Below are 22,018 nucleotides of genomic sequence, written 5' to 3'. Positions count from 1 at the left end.
AGAAGGAAGACTTGAGCTTCAACTGGAGTGGCAGATCGGAACTGTGAGAGTAATGGGTTGTGTTAATGGCAGATGGGTATGGAGAGAAGAGAGTGGCTTGGGAAGAGAAGAGGGAAAAAAAAAAAGGAAGAAAAGAGATGGTCTGGTAGAGGAGAGAGCAGTTAGTAGTCATTGGAGCTGGCAAGGAAAAGACATGACACAAACAACGGGGCCCACCATATGAATATATTTACAAAAATGCCACCATCACTCTATTTCCATAACTCAAAAACACCAAAAACTTGTTTCTAGTTTCCATTACTAATCACTAAATTTAGTGAGAATTGAGTGATGAAAACAAAAACTCAGAACAAATCCAAACAAGTGTTTGTGCTGTGGGACCCACTAGTTTTGAGTTATGGGTAATGAAAACTCAGTGATGAGTGATGAAAACAACCAAAACCAAACAACCCCTAAATGACTCAATTTTGCCAAGAACTTAAGCATAAGATTGATTTTGCTAAAAACTTAGCCTAAATATAAAAAAAAAAAAAAAAAGAAACAGACAAAACAAAACCTTCGCCTAAGGAATCAGAGGACCTTCACCTAAGGAAACAAAGGAAAAATAGAGAAACAAAGGAAAAATGAAACCTTCGCCTAAGGAATCACACGTTCGTGGGTTCAACCCGAGCTTGGGTTTGTGGGTTCGCCGCCTAAGTTCGTGGGTTCATGGGTTTACTGCTAGGTTTGTGGGTTCACCGCTTGGGTTCATGGTTTCTGTTTTGATCTCTTGCTTCATGTGGTTTCTACTTTGATCTATTGCTTGTGTTTGTGTTTTGTGTTTTTGTTGTTTTAGAGGGAGAAAAGGGAGACCACAAGAAGAAGAAGAAGAAGAAGACTTACACGTTTTTTGATTTCTTGGTTTTCTTTCATGGAACTCAAGTCTTAGAGACTCGATTTTCATAGAAATTGAGTCTTTCATACTCGAGTTGTTACAGTGAACTCAAGTCTAAAAGACTCGAGATGTTAATTCTTAAATAGTTTGGAAACGATGTTAACTAACAAAATTGTTTGAAAATTGGTATTTTTTTAAAAAAGAAATCTCAAAATGGTCCTTACATTTAAGTGATAGATGAAAAATACTGAAATAAATATTATCTTCTTTCCGCATGGACTAACACCTGTACTGCCACATATTACATTATAAAAAACTGTTAAGACTCACGTGTACGTGAGAGGCTATTTGGGATCAAAATCCCTAATAGAAATTGATCTCTGTTACAATCCACACCACAAGGTCAACAGGACCACAACCCAGCTTCACGTTTTGCTCTCTCTCTCTCTCTCTCTCTGCTTCTCAAATAAGAGCAACAACATCAGTAAGTGTAAAAGTTTCCTTCTATTTTACATTAAAAACCTATTTTTTTCTATTTTACACCATCAATTTGCAAAAATACCCACATCAGATTATTTATAATACACCCTTTTTATATTAAAATAATACTTTTTCACATTTTTTTTTAATTATTTCCCTTACCATACACAGCCCTACCACCTTACCAAACACCACTTCTTTGAACACTCTCTCTCTCTTTCTTTTTCTCCTTCTTCTTTCTACTTTCTTCTTTCTTCTCCTTCTTTCTTCTTCTAAGATTTTTCTTCTTCAGCATCTTCTTTCTTTCTTCTTTTTCTTTTTCTTTTTGTTTTTCTTTTGCTATTCTTTCTTTCTTTCTTTCTTTCTTCTTCTTCTTTTTCATTTCTAAAAAAAATAAAAAATCTTTCTCTTTCTGCCCCTCTCTTTCTCTATCAAATTGGTGCTCTCTTCAAATATGAAAAAAAAAAAATCTCTCTACCAAGACTTCATGGCTCAATACACTCACACTTTCTCTCTCATGGCAGCGGCAAACTTGAGTTTTGGGTTGATTTGTATTTTGCCAAATAGGTTTTCTATTGTGTTTTATTTTGAGTTGATTTTAAGTTGGGTTTGTGATGATTTTCATTAATTTTGGGTTCGTTGTGTTTGGATTAAATTGATGTTCTAATGGGTTGGTTGTGGTGGTGCTAGTGGGTTAGTTGTGATGGTGGATGAATGTTGGTGGTCGGCTTCTTCTTCTTCTTCTTCTTGGCATTGACGAATGGGTGAGAGAGAGTCTAACAAGGCAAGGGAGAGGAGAGAGAAAAAATATTAAATAATCATATAGAAAGCTAGTAATTGTGAATATATGCACGGTTGCTATAGCAATTTTGCATAGAAACAATGTTTTAGACAGATTGATGTGCGTAGTTTTTGAACAAAAATGTGTAAAATTTGTAATTTTTCTATTTTGCACTGACCAATGCGATTGCTCTAAGGTACTACTCTTTTTATATTCTTGTTTTTATACAAACAAACTCTTCATAAATAAAGCCGATAGATAGCATATTTTTGGGAATGTGGCCACACTTTACATTTTTGGATCCATATATTAAATTAAAAACGACAAAACTACCAGTGATCTTTACAATTGCTATAAAACTTTTGCTTTTAAAAACTTTTGTACAAAATCAACTATCTTCCCCCAAAAAAAATAGTCATCTTTTGATACCATTAAATGATGAGGAGGTCGAAGGTTTTGTGTGGGAAAAAGGGTTGCTTGGTGAATGGGGGAAATGGGGCCATTTGTAATGCTGGGGAGATTTGAAGGTAAAGATCAGTCATTGTGAGTTTTGGTGCAAATGGGTCGACAAGAATTTGATGTGGGAGAGTGGTTTTTGGTGACAACAAGTGAAAACAAAGCACAAGCATAGATAGATATAACTGATTTGTGAAGTTTATGATGGACGTCCATAATTTTTAGTACTACCATAGCTTTTCATAGCAATGAAGAAGACAATGAAACAGAGTTAAACAAATGAACAAACTCAATGGTAAATTTGATTTCAACTGAGAGAGAGTACACCCTCTGAAAATAGCCCCTTGTTTGTATGTGACTAATACTTTTAAAAAAATTAATGTAATCTGACATGGCAGCACAGGTGCCAGTCCATGTGGTAGAAAAATAGTATTTTTTTTAAATTGATAGCCACATCAACATTTTTCATCCATCACTTAATAGCAGAGACCATTTTGACACAACTTCAAAGATTAAGGATCTAATTGACACATTTGAAATGTCAAAAACCAAATTGAAATTAAGTGTAAAAGTCAAGATCCCAATATATAGTTTACCATTTTTTATTATAGAAGACTCAAGATAGGGCCCTAGCCCTAGGAGGAGAACTATAGTCGGTACCTTTTAGTCAGTTATTTTTTCATTTTAAAAGTAAACCCACTATTTAATAGACTTCCTCCTATTCTATTTCGTAATGGTTACCACATATTATAATTGGATCACAAGAAAAATTATCGTTATAATAAAACCCAAACAAAATCTCGTATCTCATCTCACTATTTTGGCAAAGCCTATAGTTGGCCCTATTAGACGAGCACATTAATACATACATACATACACTTCATCTTTTTCTTTTTTTTTGAGAGAGTTTCAACCTATGTCGTCCGCTTCTGATAATAACTCTTTGTCATCAGACCAAAATACTAATTAGTTTTTTGTGTAGGCGGGAATTGAACCTCAAATCTCTTATTCATCTCACTATTTTGGAAAAATGCATAATTGGCCCTATATTAGCCGAGCTCATTAATACATACATATACTTCATCCCAAATTGTTAGGAAAATGGGAGATCCACTATTTTCTTTTTCTTTTCCTTTTTTTAATTTTAGCTTCAGAAACTTCTAGACCTAGGGCATGTGATTTCACATAAACTGCATATGACTATTTCAATATTTTCAGATTAAAGAATAAGCAAAGAGATTAATTCTTAAGAAAATGTTACATCTACTAACCATTTTAAAAAGTTTTTTTATAAACGGCTAATATAGTAAGTGGTTATTGGTAGGTTAAGAAGTTTTATTATTAGCGGGCCCAAATGAAGAACTATAAAAATCAGCCAATAGTTTGTAAAAATGTAGTAAAATATTTTGTTGTTTGGCTATAACATTACTCTATTTTTTGAGAGTTAAAAAGAAAACTTGAAAGTACAGAGATACTTTCAAGTTTTAACAAATAAATGCATTGAGATATAATGTTAAGTACTCCAATTATTGATTAAGTACTTGAAATAATCTTAGCAACTATATGCTAAGAGAACTCTCTTTGTACTGTAGGTTACTTTAATCTATTTGTATGTTTAAAACTATCCTTACTAAGAGTTTTTGGTTTAGGTTTATTGTTAAAAAATGTCATTCATTTCAATTTGATATCATGCATTTTTACCATTATTTGCTTCTTCTTCTTCTTCTCTTTTAAGTTCCTTTTCAAACATAAGTATGGATTGGGTCTAGTGCACAAGGCATTAGACCCGTTGAGATGCTGACACATGTCAAATATTTATCACGTGACTATATTTCAACGTATTGCATGCTCTATACACTGGACCTAAGTCAGTTCGTTCAAACACATAACTATTCTTTCTTTTCGTTTCTTTTTCTTTTTTTTTAAATAACTCACCTATAAAGTATAGATGCATGTTGCATGCCCACATACATTAATAATGAATTCCATCACTCATAAAAAATTAAATTTAATTAAATTTAAAAAAAAAAAACCTACTTTGGACCTGATCAAAGCATATAAAATATCGTTTTGTAGCTCAATTGACACTATTTGGTACTTTCCACCCAGTATTGAATTATTTTTAAAAAAAAATCAAGACATTTTTTATATTAATTTTCATGTGAAATATTGGAGGAAATTTAAAGATTATCAATTTTTTGGTTTTAACATTGTACTATTGGTTACATGTAAATTTCAAATTGGAATAAATATGATGAGGGTAGTTCTTCTTTGAAATAGGCTTGAGTTTAGGATTGAACTGCGTAGAATTTTGGTCGATATCATTGATGGACAAGAATTTAATGGCCTTTGGAGAGGTCAACATTATTGTAAATGTTAGTATCTAAGATATGTGTTTTGGAAAGGAAGAGTAATCATCATTGTTGGAATACAGATACCATTACCAATGCAAAAAATTCTCGCAGCTGGTAGCACAATTTCAGATATCAAGAGGGAATAACACAAAAAAGTAGCATCATCCCAGATATCTAATTTATTATTATTATTATTATTATTATTATTATTATTATTATATAGAAGATTCAAGATAGAACCTAGGGAGGAAGGATTGGAGTCGGTTATTGTTTTTCATGTTAAATGTAAACCCACTGTTTAGTATTTAATACACTTCCTCTATCTTATTTCGTAATGGTCACAAGAAAAACCGTCATAAAGCCCAAACAAAATCTCGTATCTTATCTCACTATTTTGGCAAAGCCCACAATTGGCCTTATTAGCCGAGCCCATTAATAAATACATACATACATTCACTTTATTCCAATTTGTTAAAAATCTCATACTCCTTTTCCATCTCACTATTTTGGAAAAGCCCACAGTTGGCCCTATTAGCTGAGCCCATTAATACGCACATACACCTCATCTCAATTTGTTAGGAAAATGGGAGATCTACTTTCTTTTTTCTTTTCTTTTTTTAATTTCAATATTTTCATATTAGAGAAGAAGAAAAGAGATTATTTTTTAAGAAAATGCTAGATCTACTAACTTTTTTTTTTCTACAAATTGCTAATATGGTGAGTTGTTATTAGTAAGTATAAAAGTGATATTAGTAATAGGCTTAAATGAGAACTAGTAAAAAGTAGTCCTCCAGTGTTGATTTATCGACCCATCAGCTATGAGAGGGAAGAAACAAGGTTATGTGTGTTACTGTTAGGTGATGATGATAATTGTTTTGCAACACTGCTCATGACTTCCTTAATGGAACGTGAAAAGTGATGCTAAAATGCACTTCTCAAAAAAAAACAAAAAACAAAACACAAACACAAACACAAACACAGACGCAGACGCAGACGCAGACGCAGACGCAGTGTTTTTCAACACTCCCCAAAGATTGACGTTGCGGCCCATTCAATATGACTTGCACTCCCACCCAACTGTGCCTACGGCTACTCTGCATGATTTTACTTACAATTGTGGATTTTGTTCTACATTGAGTTAGTTTGGTTCAACTTTTTTTTTTTTTAAATTTTAATACTATGCTTTTTTTTAACTGGTGATTTCAAAAAGCACGGTTATAAAACTAGGCTTTTTTTAAAAGTTGAGCGCCTAATAAAAACTGTTAAAAAGTGTATATATAAGAGAGTTTATTTCACATTTAGCAAAAAAAAAAAAAGAGTTTATGTCATACTTAGTATCAACATCTTATTAATAATAATAATAATAATAAAATATATTATTGGTATTATTTTAATAATTATTTGTTAGGTTTTTTTTAGTGTCATAATTATTTGTTCATACTATTAATAACTTCTTATCAATATTAATTAAATCTCAAAAAATTTCAACGTCATGGAGCACATAATGATAATGCAAAAAGATGATAAAATACATACTAATAATCCAAGTTTAAATTGTACTCCATGATATTATAAAAAAGATAACTTCTAATTATTATCCCCAAATAGAATTAGCAATGAAATCCCGAAGAACCATCATCTCAATGTCAGTTAAAGATCTCATGTTGTCTGCTTCACTATTATGTTATCTCATAGGAATTAAATCTTGATTGGTACCTTTGAAGCCCCTATCATCCTATTATTTAGTCTAACAAAATTATGAAGAGCTATGGAAAAGATGGTATGTTTTTTATAATTCTCCATTTATTCTTTCACACACTAAAAGTATGCTCAATCACAAGTGGTTTTTGGTACCTGGTGGTTATTGTTTGGTATCTTGTTGATCAAAAACTCTACCTTAAAAAAGGTTTTTCTTAGATTAGATATATAAGACATAAAAAATATATAATCAAAATATCAAAATCAAAAAAAAATCAAAAAAATAGAGAGAAGAAGAAGAAGAGGAAGAATCAAACCTGCAGCAACACAGAGGAGAGGAACCCAACAGTAGAGCTCCTACAAATTAGAGTTTGAGATCTGGTTCTGGGCTGCACAGTACATAATTTGTTTTTATAATAGAAGGGTTAAAATTGGGTTTTCAAGAAAAAAACTGTAGGCAATTTGGGAAATGGGTGCACCTGCCCACCAGTAATATTTATCTTGCATTTGTTGTGTTTTGCAACTATAGCTCTTGTGTTGCCACATGAAAACACAAGATTCCTTTGTACTGGAAAACGCACATTTTGATAATGCGTGTTTGCAATAATTTACCAAACCCACGTTTTGAGTTTTGGGCGGGAAAACGTGTGTTTTGGGATCCTTTCTCTCTCTCTCTCTCTCTCTCTCTCTCTCTCTCTCTCTTTTTATTTTATTTTATTTTTATAATCTGCAAACCATTACTAAAAGAAGGAAGAACAAAGGGGATAATCATCCTTACAAGCTGCCGATAAAGGTGTTTTGAAATCCTTAAAGTGGAACCAAATGGGCACCAAGTTAGTGTAACCATTGTATTGTTTAAAAACTGTCCAAAAAATCACAAGAGTAATCCCAATTAACTCAAAATGACTTAATTCATTATTGTTTCATTATTGTATTAACAAATTGACTCGTTTTGACATGAATAAATTAATTGATATAAATAAATATTATTTAATTTCTAACATGAATTTAAATTTTATATATTGATACATTTTTCATTGAAATTTTTAAAGTCGAGCCCTTTTACAAGTTTTAACCAAAAATAAAAATAAAAATAAAAATTCTTATTTCCTTTTATTTTTGTTAGTTTTTATATTTCTAAATTTGAATGCATCAAGATCATTTAGAGATTTTAAGATACTTCATCCTATAGAGTTCTTCAAATCTTGATATCTCATGATATAGAGTTTTTTAATCTTGACCTTTCATCATCATATAGAGTTCTTTAAATCTTGAACTTTTATTTTTGTAATACAATTCAAATTCTTCTAAATCATTAATCTACTAATAAATGCTTTAAAATAATAATGCCACATCATCTATTAAAAATACCAAAATGACACATCAGATTTTGAGTTGTGTGAATACATTTAGTTCTTCAAAAACTTTAAACACAGATATGAGACTAAGACTTTTCTCATACCCCAGATGGCCTCAAAGTTGTGATGTAATTCTCAACATGTTTTACAACTGACCTTTTTCCAACAATTATCTCCTCGACTTCATTTTTTTTATTCATTTGATGGTTATAATGGGGGAGGAGATTTGAATCTTGAATGTCTTCCTTGGATAACATCAAAGTTCAATGTTAGTAGGTTTTACAAAAAAAAAAAATATATATATATATATATATATTTTTTTTAATAAAAAAGAAGAAGAAGAAGAAGGAAAGAGAACCTAGGCTTCAGTACCTGTGCTTGCTTGGAGTAGACACCAAGCATTATAAATAAGAATCAAATCCCTCTAATTGCTCAATCAGTCAACATCGATTAGGTGAAGGTCCAACAGAATCATTTAGCATAATCACAAAGTATTCCAAGAATCAAGTGTACCACACAGTGAATTAGTTTCCACTAAATTATCAACCTGTGCAAAAGAAATCATCACTTAACTGGCCTAGGGCACGGGTTTGAGTTAGACCTTAACTTCTAGATTCTACTAGGCCTATGAACCGGAGATGCATATCTACTCATGTAACTATGGAAAGACAAAGCGGGTTGCTTGAAGATATTAGAATGCAACCTAAGGTAAATGACTGGGGCAGTAAAATGGGGTACATTTAGTGACATAATTGAAAGGAACATTTTTAAGTGGGAGTAGCTTGAAGATGTAGAATGCAAACTGACTCTAGGGCGCTGAAAAGTGAACATTTTTGGCCCAAGAAAGAAAGGAACACATTCAACTTTGGAGACAGAGATATCACTTTGTGGCCTACGTATTAATCAGATCATATGTAATTCAAAAAGATCAATAGAATACCATTTACATTGATAGGATTCGCTTGAATAAATAAAAACAAGTTATGCTTCCTTACATACCAAGTTCCTCACAATCTAATCATTTTATGCTAGAACACGCTCTCTTCAACAAATGACAAGTCCCTGACTTTTTTCAAACCTGCCAAACCATAAGTATAAGCTCAAATTTAGTATCACAACAAAACTGTACTTCTCAAGTAAATATATTTTTTCAGATTATCTATACCCAAATATAAGATGCAACTTTTTATTCTACTACAAATTTTGATGTGAGAGTGCATCCTTTAATACGTTTAAGGATATGCACTCCATGTTTATGTGGATATGATACTTTTGCCAAATCATAGTGAAAACCTTACCTTTCTTCTTAAGCTTGTTTCGGAAGCTTCTTTTCCTGCTAAATGCCGTCTCCTGCAGACATAAGAAAATAACCAGTCATCATTCATAAAGGTGCAAATATTGGCAACAAAATAATAGGAAACCACATATGGAAAATTTACAATACATCAGTAGGAAACTAAAACTTGCATTCATGTATGATAAAAAAACCAATGAGAATTGTAACTTCCACCAAATTGTACATTCCTAAGTATCCAGCATCCCATTAAACAACACTACTTTAGGGGGAAGAAATAGAATTGCAGAATCATTGTTTTTTCTTCAAAATCTGGGCCTAAGTAGCATAAAATCTGCTTATTCACAGAAAACACATCTTTGAGAATCAAATTTCAAGTTTCAAGAATTACCACAGGCTGACCAAGTTCCTCTGCTTGACGAACTGCAGCAACCAGATCCCGGTTGGATTCAGAGTACAGACTAGTGACAAGTCCAAACTGACCAGCTCTACCACTGCGACCAACCCTATGCAAAAAATCTACCGCAGAAGTAGCAAAGTCTGCCTGGAATAGATAGATAATTTCAAGAGTTAAGTCCTCTATCAATTCATATACACCCCAAAAAATGTTGATCAAACACAAAATTAGAAAAACAATTTGAAGGAAGCATGCCAGTTATAATAGTACAAGAGGTCACATGACAGAAGAGCATGTAAGAGAAAAATGAAAGCTCATCTAGAGTGTCCATATGTAGGGTCCCATACTAAGGCTATGATCATCTCACTACCAATAACAAGGTTTTTCATTTTCCACTGGCTCTGACAACAAAGCACTCATTGTGATATATATATATATATATATATATATATATATATATATATATATATATATATATATTGGACCTTGCTTGAATTTATAGGAAGTCTACAGTTTAGTGTCTTTTACCATTTTTATATAATGTAAAAATATTTTCCCTTTCTCCTTTTTTTCAAAAATTCTCTGACATTGAGAAACTTCTAATTTTAAGTTCTTGTATTAGTTCTGGAAATCTGTGTCCATCATAATTTTTTTTCCAACATTTTACAATAATATAATTTTGTTTTCCTATTTAGATTTACTCAAATGGCATGGAGTTAGTAAAGTGACCCTAGTTGTTTAGTGACCACTCATTAAAAAAATTAGTGCTTATCAATTTCCACTCTAATGTATCAGAATCAGTAAACACACTCATAGCTGCTTAAGTGCTTAGTGCTTACTCTCATGATTTAAAAGTTCTTTTGATGTCTGTCATTTGCATTCTCCCATTTACTTACTGTTATGAAACCTAGCATTAGTACTTATCAAAAAAAAACTAGCATTAGCAGGGCTTTCTGTCCTGAGAAAGGAGAACCAGATACATGATGGAGGAATAGCTGATTTCATAAAAAGAGATGCACCTGAATAACATGTGAGACATTTGGTATGTCAACACCACGTGCAGCAGCATCAGTGCACACAAGAATACCACCTTTCTCTTTGAGATCAGTCAAGCTCTGGGAACGTTCCTCCAAGGAGACATCCTTGTGGTAACGGTAACAGTGAATGTTAGCTTTCAACAATATATTTGCCACTGCTTCTGCAGCCTCAACAGTGTTTGCAAACACCATAGTTCGGCATTCAGTAGCTTTAGATTTAAAACCCTGTTTCACAGCATTTATGAGTTCATCCACCTGAGTCTCAGTTGTAACTTCAATCCACCTCTGCTTCAATCTGAAATGGAATTGAGTCAATAATCACCAGCTCTCATGCATTTTCACATGCATCATAACACCAAAGAGGTTATTTAGCATAATTTTTTCTTTTTTTTAAATGACGAAGAGCCTCTTCAAGGCAGGGCTACTTTTTGCACCACCCCAGTTGAGTCGACCCTAGATTCAAGACCCCACCCATAAGAATACATATTAAATAAAAGCATGGTTTTTTATAAAGCATTACAGCTTTAACCAATTATGTATATACTTTTGAGTTCATTAAGTCTTTACTAGAAAAAAAGGCCACGCTGTTTGGCTAGAACTGGAAAATAAAAAAGGAAAAATTTCACCATTAATCACTGGAGTTGCATCTCTCTCTTTTTTTCTCCCACCTGAAGTACTATTTGAGGGTAAATTCCCTCCTCATGACTCCTCCCAATCTTAATCGACACTAATTTCCATGAGATAAGCATATGATAATGGCTGCACACCTATGGGGCTCCACCCAACAAGCATGCAAGGCCTCACCTAAATTCTACACTAATGATTGGCAATGCAATCAAGTTATTGTTAAAGCATTTTCCAATGAGTTGGCTAAGGATCTCTTAAAGTGGAAGAAGTCATAATTTTGACCCACACAGTTCAGGAGAGATGGGTATGTATCACAAATTTCATATATATGCCCTGCCTATTCCTCTCAATTCTATCATCCAATATTTCCTTATTAGTTACACACAGAAAAATTAATAATGCTCATCTACAGAATACTTCAATGTACCAAGCAAGGGATTAAATTGTCATTTACTGCCTGAAATGGTCCAAAATTTAGAATCTAAATTCATGCCCACTGATAGCATTTAGGCATCAACAATGTGAATCAAAAGGATCACCATGGAAATATAGATGTAGACATATATGCATACATATATGAACATAGTGCATGGAGCAAACATCTCCAACCATGTGTATGATTCCATCATTTCATATGCTATGGCACCATAATATAACTTTTTTGCATGGTTGTAAACAGTCTTATAGTGTGCTAAATGTATGTGACCAAACTGGCATTTAGCAATTGTTAAGATAAGTCATTAGATCACCATACACTTACTCTTTATAAGAAGAGTCCTACATAGTACATACTAAAGTTAATATATATATATATATATAGCATTGTGATACCAAAATTTTCCCATTAAGCCACCAGTAAACCTAATCTTTTTGCTATAGGTCACCATGTGTTACTAGTATATATTAATTTAAAATTAAAAACACACACTAATGCTTCAAAAGCAGATGACTAGCAAAGCGAAAAAGAATATCTCTAGAAAAAATAGTAGGCAACCAGAAATAGATGGGGCACCTGGGGTTGTGACAATGGAGGTAGTTTCCACTGACCCAATTGGCATTTGGAAACATCTGTTTCAACACTTGCCCAGCAGTTTTCTTTCCATTTACTGGAAGGGTGGCAGCAACAAAAACGTACTGTTTACTGCGCTCATAAGTTTTTCTCACTCTCCTCCAGTCTTTTCTTTTATTAGACCCAGCTTCAACTTCCTCTGCTAAGTCATCAACATGAACATCCTCATAATTTTCCTCCCCTTCTGATATGATGTCAGTTTGTAGGTCCTCCTTATCATCTAAAGTAAAGTGTGATGAAGGTTCAGACTCCAATTCCACTGGCAACTCAGATACAGATTCTTTTGATCGAGACAATAGCTTTTCATCAAAGCGGAGCATGTTTAATAGACGAATTACTTTATTCTGGAAGCCCCCACAAAGAAGCATATCTGCTTCATCTAACACCTGCAAGTTAGAGCAAATAGATATGTTACTTATAAATTATGTGATCTCTCCTATGATACCATTCTGGGCAGCCAGATCAGATTTGGAATTATTGAGATAACCAACATATTTACACATAGTTAGTTACACAAAAAACACACCACATATTTTACACCACGCATAAACTCCAAACAACGGCGTTTGTCTGGGTCAATATTATTAAGGAGAGCAGCTGGTGTTGACACGAGAATATCGGGCTTATGAACTGGCCATCCCTGCAGTCAAAGTTTCTTATTTGTGAGAATCAAAAATCTTAAAATGTCTACGGACATAACCCCCAAAGAAAATTGAACCAAATCCCTTCAATTAACACACTATGTAAAGGCTTAGTAGCCCATATCCATCACAAGAATAATTTGCAAAGAAAGTACCTGCCCACCAGAGACAGCTGCAACTCTAAGAAGCGGTTTACCATCATCGCCACAAAGACCATTTGCCATCCGCACCACTTGCTCACACAGCAGCACATTTGGGCAAAGAACAAGAAAAATCCTTTGGGATTGGATTGATTCTTGATCAGAAACAGTATTTAAAGAATCATCATGTGCAGAGCAGAGCCTATTGATCAGGGGAATCAAATATCCATGTGTTTTACCACTACCGGTCTCTGCAGCCACAACCACATCATTTCCCGAAAGTATAGCTGGTATACAAGCAGCCTATATTTCAAATAGAAATATCTTAATAACAACCCTCACTAAACTCATAAAAAATAAATGCACAAGGATTTGGATTTCAATCTTTCGTATTAAATGACTTGAATAAAGTATGAAATGATAGGATTTTCTTTATTAATGAAATTTATGAAGGAATTTGAGCATTATCAACGTGTGGATTTTTTTTTTATGATAAGTAACGAAAATTTTATTAAAAGATGAAAAACAGCCAACCTGAGTACATTGGGAATGTACTATAGGGGCATAAATCAATAACCAAGATTACAACGATCAAGTAAAACAGGAAGGGAAGAACAAGAAAAATGACAAAAGACCACACTCCAATCGAGGAGAGTGTGTAAGAAAAAAGACTTAATCTCTAATATAGAGCGTTCACAACCCTCAAAGCATCTAGCATTCCTTTCGCGCCAAATACACCATAACAAGCAATGAGGCACAATTCTCCACAGTTTTATATTTCTATGTCTTCCAAACTTACCCTGCCAAGACTCAAACAACTCAATAACCTTCTGAGGCATAACCCAATGAATTCCAAACAAGCAAAACACCAACGACCACAACTCACAAGCAATGGGGCAATGAAGAAGAAGAAGATGATCCACTGACTCTCCACAATTCTTACACATATAGCACCAATCAAGAACTAGCACACGTCGTTTGCGAAGGTTATCTATTGTTAAAATTTTACCTAAAGAAGCAGACCATGAAAAGAAAGCTACCCTTGAAGGAACCTTCGATTTCCAAATCAACTTCCAAGGGAAGGATAAGATGGTAGGAGGGTAGAAAGAAAAATAGAATCCTCTAACTTCAAAACCTCTACTCCTTTCTGGCTTCCAACACAACCGATCCGGACCCAATCCTCGTACCATCGAAGAGTAGACCATATCCATAAACCGATCAAAGGATTCTTGTTCCCAATCTGGCTTCCAATGAATCCTCCCACCAGACCAACACATAACCTCCGCTACTGAGAATCCTTTGTTCTACTAATACAATAAAGCTCCGGAAAAGCCTCTTGGAAAGTACGATCTCCACACCACACATGCTTCCAAAACTTCACTCGAGTACCATCCCCCACATCATATAGAAATAGTTTAGAAAAACTCATCCAACCACTCCTAATATGTCTCCACAAACTAACACCATAAGCACTGGTCACCTTTTTCGTGCACCAACCACCCCAATCATTCCCATATTTCACCTCAATAACCCTCCTCCATAGAGCATCGGTCTCCATGCCATACCTCCATAACCATTTTCCTAACAAGGCAGCATTAAAACTCCTCAATCGTCTAATACCCAACCCTCCAACTTGCAGCGGCTTACAAACCTGAGCCCAACTGACCAAGTGTAATTTAGAGTCACCATTAATACCACTCCACAGAAAGTCTCGTTGTAACTTCTCCATACGATTTGCCACCTTCCCAGGTAAAGGCAGAAGGAAAAGGAAGTATGTAGGTAAGGAAGAAAGAGTACTTTTAATAAGAGTTACCTTACCCCCCTTAGATAGATACAACCTCTTCCACCCTGCTAATCTCATTTCCATCTTCTCCAAAATAGGATTCCAAATTGACAACTCCTTAAATTTAGCTCCTAATGGTAGCCCCAAATATCTCAATGGAAGAGAGGATTGCCTACAACCCAGCATCCCCACCAAAACATCCATATTGTAGACCACCCCTATAGGAACCAACTCAGATTTCCCCAAATTAATCCTTAAACCTGAGACCTCCTCAAATCTAGCCAGGATTGCTCTCAAACTAGCTATTTGCGTAGGATCAGCATCACAAAAAATAAGAGTGTCATCAGTAAACAAAAGATGAGACACCATCACCGAGTAACCAGCCGTATTACCTACAGAGAAGCCTGAGAACTGATTAGTAGTAGCAGCCACATCCAACATACGACTCAAACCCTCCATAACAATATCAAATAGCAACGGAGACAAGGGGTCCCCTTGCCGAATCCCCCTAGAACTACCAAAAAAATCAAAAGGACTACCATTGATCAGAATGGAGAATTTAACAGTAGAGATGCAACACATTATCCATTTTCTCCATTTCTCTGAAAACCCACAGCGCTGAAGCATATACATTAAAAAACCTCAACTCACATGGTCATATGCCTTCTCCACATCCAACTTACACAACACTCCTGGAACACTTGACTTCAATCTACCATCAATACATTTTGAAGCATTAAAAAAAAGAGTCCAATATCTATCTACCTTTCACAAATGCATTCTGAGAATTTGATATAAGCCCACGTGCCACCCTTCTGAGACAATTGGCCAACACTTTAGAAATAATCTTATAAATCCCACCAACTAAGCTAATAGGCCGAAAATCCTTGATCTCCACAACATCCACCTTTTTGGGAATAAGAGCAAGGAAAGAAGCATTAAGGCTCTTCTCAAACACAGCCTGAGTATGAAAATTTTGAACCACTGCCATAATTTCAGCCTTCAAAATACACCAGCAAGACTGAAAGAACGCCATAGAAAAGCCATCCGGGCCAGGAGCCTTATCACCCTTAAAATCACTAATCACCCCCAAACACCTCTTCCTCATCAAATGGCCTATCTAGCCAAAGTGCATCAGCCTCCGAGATACAAGAGAACTCCACATCATCTAATACAGATCTATAAGCCACAGTTTCAGCATATAGCTACCTATAAAAATGAGAAATACAACCTGCTATAGCCTCCTGATCTGAAGACAATTCTCCATCCACCATAAGCCTATCAATGGAATTAAATCTTCTGTGAGAGATAGCTATACAATGAAAGAATCTGGTATTCCTGTCTCCTTCTCTAATATAAAGGACTCAAGACTTCTGCCTCCAACAAATTTCCTCCATCAAAGTAACTTTTTCTAATTCACCTCGAACTCTCTCCAACTCCAGCCTTTCCTCCACAACTAAAGCTTGACTATCCTCAATCATCTCTAAATCACTAAGCTCTTGCCACAATTTTCTCACCCGATCTTTAACATTTCCAAAAACCTCCACATTCCATTTCTTCAAATCATTTTTCAAAAGCTTCAATTTATTGGCCAACACAAAACTCGGAGCTCCTAGGACATTATAAAATTCCCACCAAGATCGCACCCTCTCCACGAAACCCTCATCTTTAAGCCACATATTCTCAAATCTAAACGGTCTCCTACCTCTCTGAAAGGAACCACCCTCAAGAACAATCGGGAAGTGATCAGATAACAGCCTAGGCAAGCGTTGTTGAGAGACAGATGGAAACTTATCATCCCAATCTGCAGAAAACAAAAATCTATCTAGCCTAGCCTTCGAAGCAACTTCACGAGTATTAGACCAAGTGAAAGATTCCCCTTGAAGCGGAATATCAATGAGGCCTTGCTCAGAAATAAAATTGGAAAACTCCTGCATAGCAGCAGTAAAAGAGGTTGAACCAGAACGCTCAGAAGGAAACCTTATCACATTAAAGTCACCACCCACACACCATGGAATATTCCACCAACTGTTCAAACCAAATAGTTCTTCCCATAAGAACTTTCTGTCTCTCACAGAATTAGGACCATAAATGTCAGTAAACGCCCAGACAAACTGATCTGACACACTTGTAAATCTACAAGAAACCGAAAACCGCCCCACAGCTTCCTCCTCTTTATTCACAACCCGTGTATCCCACATTAGTAGCACCCCTCCAGAAGCTCCACAAGAACCGAGATAAGACCAATCGACATGTTAACCCCTCCACAAACTATGAATCACAGCTCTAGTTATCAACTCCATTTTAGTTTCTTGAAGACAAATAACATCTGGCTTCCATCTCCTGACCATATTACGAACCTGAAGCCTTTTATCCCTATCATTCAGCCCTCTAACATTCCAAGAAATAAACTTCAAATTCATTGATGAACCACCACAGCCCTCTCCTTACTTACATTCCTCAGTTTCATTGAACCAACCTCGATATTCATAGAGGTCAATAAATTTTTCAACTCCCGCTGACCTTTCTGCCCCAACTTGCCGTGCTTCATTTGAACATCTACTGCCTTAAGCTTTTTATCCTTTTTCCTGGCCTCTATAGCCAGCAGCAATCCCGTAATCTGCTCCTCAACGTGTGGATTTGAAAGGACTAAGTGTAAAATGTCATTTCATATTCATAATATCAAGTGTTTTTCTTTGGCAAAATCTCAAAAACTTACATCATCACGTGTTGTTAAATTTATATCAATCAATTTATACTACTGAAAACCAAATGGAACCTAAGAATTACAAAGAAAGATCCAAAACAAAGCCTTTAAAAAGTCTAGTATAGAAATTTTCGCTTATTAAACACCGTATTGGTCAAAGTTTTCATCTTTCCCCCTCAAAAAACAAAACCCACAATTCTAAATATGTTGCTTTTCCCTCTTTACCTTTCATTTCTCCGAAAACAATCAAAAACAAAACATTGACATTCCTGCTATAATTCAACAAATGAGTGAACAAGGCCAGGGTGAGTGTGTGTGGGTACCTGAACCAGAGAGGGCCTATCGATGCCGGCACTATAGAGAGCCCGAGAAAGCTTATCGGACACCCCGAGGGAAGCCCACGACACGTCTTCATCGGCGAAAAATGTGTCAGTTCCCTTCCTTTCCGCAGCAGCGGTGGCAGTAGCAAAAGGTCTAGCTTGTCTTTGGCGAGGTGGGTTCAGGCAAAAGAAGCTGACCCTGGGCAATGAAAATGAAGGGCATGAAGGAAGTAATGGTGGGGGTGGTGAAGGTGAAGGCGAAGGGTTAGAGAGAAGAAGAGAGTATGAGCGTTTGAAATGAGAAAAGAATTTAGTAGGAGGAGGTGAGAGTTTGTGGAGGTAAAGCAGTGAAGCTGAGCGATTGAGAAGCATCTGGGCTTTCTCTTATTTTGTGGGATTGGAATGGGGTTTTGATAATTGTAGAGGAAGGGATATGGGGTTTAGTCTAGGGTTTAAGCATAAAACCTTGCCATTCTCTATTACTCCATGGTCTATTGGCCAAAGTTGGAAATTAACGTGAATTTTCAAATAATATAATTAGTAAACACTGTTACGGAATTATAGTTTTTAATAACATTTAAAGTTTAAAAAAATTGATTTTGAGCTTATAAATCGACTCTCAAAAACTCAATTTTCATGTCTGATCAGTGATCACGTCTGATGTGGCATTTTTTCCATATGGTGTTCACCTGAAAATCAAGTCTCTAACACTTGATTTATAAGCCGACCCTTTAAGCATCGATTTGTATGTGCTCGCAAACAAAACAAAACACTTTAATGGTAATTTTCTGATTGTTTTGTGTTAAGGAGTTTTCTTGGGCCACGGTGTTAGTGGGAGGTGAGGTCAAGTTTAATGTAAACTCTTCTAACACTTGTGTCTCTTCCTTTTGTACATTACAGTGAAAGAAATCGTGAATAGGGAAAAAAAATCTCTAACACTGAACAAAAACCCAACCTCAAAAACCAGAAAATCGGCACAAAAAATACCCAAAACCTCACAGCAAATACCCAGAAAATCAACTTCCAAAATACCCAGAAAAAACAAGCAAACAAAGAAAAATAGCTTCCAAAACCCAGAAAATCAATTTCCAAAATACCCAAAAAATCAGCTTCTAAAATACCCAGTAAAACAAAACGAACACAGAAACTAGCTTCCAAAACCTAGAAAATCAGCTTCCAAAATTCCCAGAAAATCAATTTCCAAAATACCTAGAAAGTAAGCTTCCAAAAAACCCAGAAAAAAAAAATGAACACAGAAAAACAGCTTCCAAAATAACAGAAAATCAATTTCCAAAATACCCAAAAGGGGTGAGAAGTGTTTTAGGCTGATGAAGAGGGTGAGAAATGTTTTAGGCCAACAAAGCTTGGTGGTCAGCCATGGAGCATGGGCTTGAGAGCAGATCAGAGACATGGAGCACCCGTTTGAGAGCAGATCAGAGAGAGGGAGAGGTTCTAGTCTTCTACAGAGGGAGAGAGAGACAACTTTTGAGTTTTGACAGAGGGAGAGGGAGAGAGAGAGAGAGAGAGAGACCGAATTAAAAATGAATAAAAAATAAAATTTAAAATTTAAATGAAATGGTAAAAAAATAGAAGTTTTGATATAAGTTTTATTGTAAAATGGTGTGTTATATGTTATAAAATTGGGTTTTGAAATGGTAAATGCTAAATTTTTTAGAATTGTTGATAGGTATGCTCTTAAAGGAGTAGGTAGGAAAAAAATTTCAAAGTACATAATTTATTTTTTCTTAGTTTGCAGAGTCACAGGGTTAAGATGCTTAAAACTTCTCTCTTTTTCTACGTTTGAGGTTTGCTTTTGTCAGGCATATTTATTGGAGTAGGTAGGATCAGGACTCAATAATTCTAGGCTTAGTCTATTATGGCTAGTTGGCTTGGATGGAGGGGTCATGCCCACAAGTCTTTTTGTATCTTCATTTTCAGCCAAAATTGGGAATTAAATTGGGTGGCTTGTAAATCGAGTCTTAGAGACTCAATTTTCAGGTGGTCACCACGTGAAAAAAATGTCACATTAGACATTATCAGACCATGGAAATTGAGTCTCAAATACTCAATTTATAGGCCCAAAATTAACTCTTTTAAACTCAAGATATTAGTAAAAAATATAGTTTGAAAACAGTGTCTACTAATTATATTGTTTGAAAAACAGTGTTAATTTTCAATTTTGACCATTGTCTATTACTCCTTGACTCAAAAGACAATTTTGTCCTTAACTTTCTTTCTCTTTCTTTAATCTGTCCTCTCCCCTTCTTTTTTCCAGTATTGTCGCAGAACAATGTAATAAAAACTTGGTCAGTTCTCACAACACCAAGATCAGAAATAAATTTCTTGAACCAAACAGTTTCCTTTGCCGTTTCACAAGCAGCAACAACTTCCTTTACCGTTTCCATGGTGGAGTCGACAATATAAGATTGTTTATCACTCCTCCAACTTATGGCTCCACCTCCCAAGGTGAACACACAACCTGAAGTGAACTTTCTAAAATCAAGATCTAGCTGAAAATTTGAATCCGTATAGCCAATGGGAATCAAATCCTCACAACGGTAAATAAGCATATAATCTCTCGTTCTCCTTAGATACTTGAGAATATGCTTTACAGCTTGCCAATGTTTAAGACTTGAATTTGATTGATATCGACTGATCATGCTAACTGAATAACAAATATCCAGTCTAGTACAAAGCATAGCATACATGCGACTTCCCATTGCAAAAGCATAGGGAACTTGTCTCATCATGTTTTCTTTCTCAAAAGTCTTAGGCCTTTGGTCATCAGATAGAGGAACTCAATGTCTAAAAATAAGTAATATTTTCTTGGAGTTTTGCATGTTAAACCGTTCTAGAACCTTATCTATATATCCAGCTTGTGACAAACCTAACATCCTATTCTTTCGATCTTGCCAAAACTTGATCCCTAGAATATAGTTAGCTTTGCTCAAGTCCTTCATATCAAATTGGCTTGACAACCAAATTTTAACCGATAACATTCCCCCTACATCATTTCCTATGAGTAGAATATTATTAACATAAAGCACTAGGAACATTACTACTTTATCTCGATGTCTTTTGTACACACATGGTTCATCAAGATTTTGTTCAAAATCAAATGACTTGATTGCTTGATCAAATCTAATGTTTCATGACCTAGATGCTTGCTCAAGTCCATAAATGGACCTTTTCAACTTGCACACCATATGCTCTTGGTTCTTTGCTATGAAACCTTCCGGTTGCATCATGTAGATTTCTTCTTAAGATTGCCATTAAGAAATCAGTCTTGACATCCATTTGCCAAATCTCATAATCATAATGAGCAGTAATGGATAAGAGAATTCTGATAGATTTAAGCATGGCTACTGGCGAAAAAGTTTCATCATAGTCAACACCTTCTTTTTGTGTATACGCTTTCGCCACCAGTGCATCAAAGTTCGAGTTGTTGTTGACAAGTTATGTGTGTTGTCATTTTTTTGTTGTGTATAATACCAGTAATAGAAAATTTATAGAATTTCCCTCCCTAAATTTAGTGCAACAATTTATCAAAAAATATAAAAAGTGTCATAAAAAAAGAAAAAAGTGCAAAGTACAAACCCGCAAACCCTTAGGCGTTTGTGAGTAGTCGCCCATCTATCTAAGTATAACCCTCAACTCTGTATTCTTCATCTATTTCACCAATGTCCATCATACAACATATTTTGTTCTTTCTTCTTTTGATTTTAACATGGCTGTCTCTTTTTTCATTGTTCAACAAAATCATCTAATCTTAAAGGTTAGATATATCCTTAGGTTTGGTATTGCTCAAAATGATGCAAAATGAAGAATTCTATTGCTACTAAAAGGTTAGAACCCAGGTTATTTAAGATAATTGATATACTACTTATATTTTAGGAGTTATACACAAGGGTTCTATGAACTTCATTAATTAGGATGTTTTACAAGTTTGATTGCCAACACCTTTTTGTGCCTTGGTTGTATTTTTCCCCTCCATTTCCCATT

General features: G+C 35.0%; 1 protein-coding gene across 1 annotated transcript; it reads right to left on the bottom strand.

The window, feature by feature from the left end:
- Positions 1–8,865: 8,865 nt before the first annotated feature.
- LOC142629781 (DEAD-box ATP-dependent RNA helicase 22) lies at positions 8,866–18,548 on the bottom strand. The gene is made up of 8 exons (XM_075803817.1): positions 18,020–18,548; positions 13,222–13,509; positions 12,952–13,065; positions 12,369–12,811; positions 10,712–11,024; positions 9,687–9,839; positions 9,300–9,351; positions 8,866–9,079 (listed from the first exon to the last, which is right to left on the bottom strand). Exons 1-8 carry the CDS (start codon positions 18,386–18,388, stop codon positions 9,030–9,032), a joined length of 1,782 nt encoding a protein of 593 aa, XP_075659932.1. The 5' UTR covers positions 18,389–18,548; the 3' UTR covers positions 8,866–9,029.
- Between the last annotated feature and the right edge of the window lie 3,470 nt (positions 18,549–22,018).

This window comes from Castanea sativa, chromosome 3 (assembly GCF_040712315.1).
Source record: "Castanea sativa cultivar Marrone di Chiusa Pesio chromosome 3, ASM4071231v1".
NCBI classification, from domain to species: domain Eukaryota; kingdom Viridiplantae; phylum Streptophyta; class Magnoliopsida; order Fagales; family Fagaceae; genus Castanea; species Castanea sativa.
The sequence above is the reverse complement of the archived record's forward strand: the minus strand, read 5'-3'. Positions and strand labels throughout refer to the sequence as shown.

What these genes read in the sequence shown, in the direction of transcription:
- LOC142629781 (XM_075803817.1), bottom strand. Translation starts at nt 18,388, where the DNA reads ATGCTTCTCAATCGCTCAGCTTCACTGCTTTACCTCCACAAACTCTCA. An exon ending in TGCGTGGTGTAAAATATGTG is followed by an intron (nt 12,812 to 12,951) that starts GTGTGTTTTTTG and finishes TCTAACTTGCAG; the next exon opens with GTGTTAGATGAAGCAGATAT. An exon ending in AGGAACTTGGTCAGCCTGTG is followed by an intron (nt 9,352 to 9,686) that starts GTAATTCTTGAA and finishes TTATGTCTGCAG; the next exon opens with GAGACGGCATTTAGCAGGAA.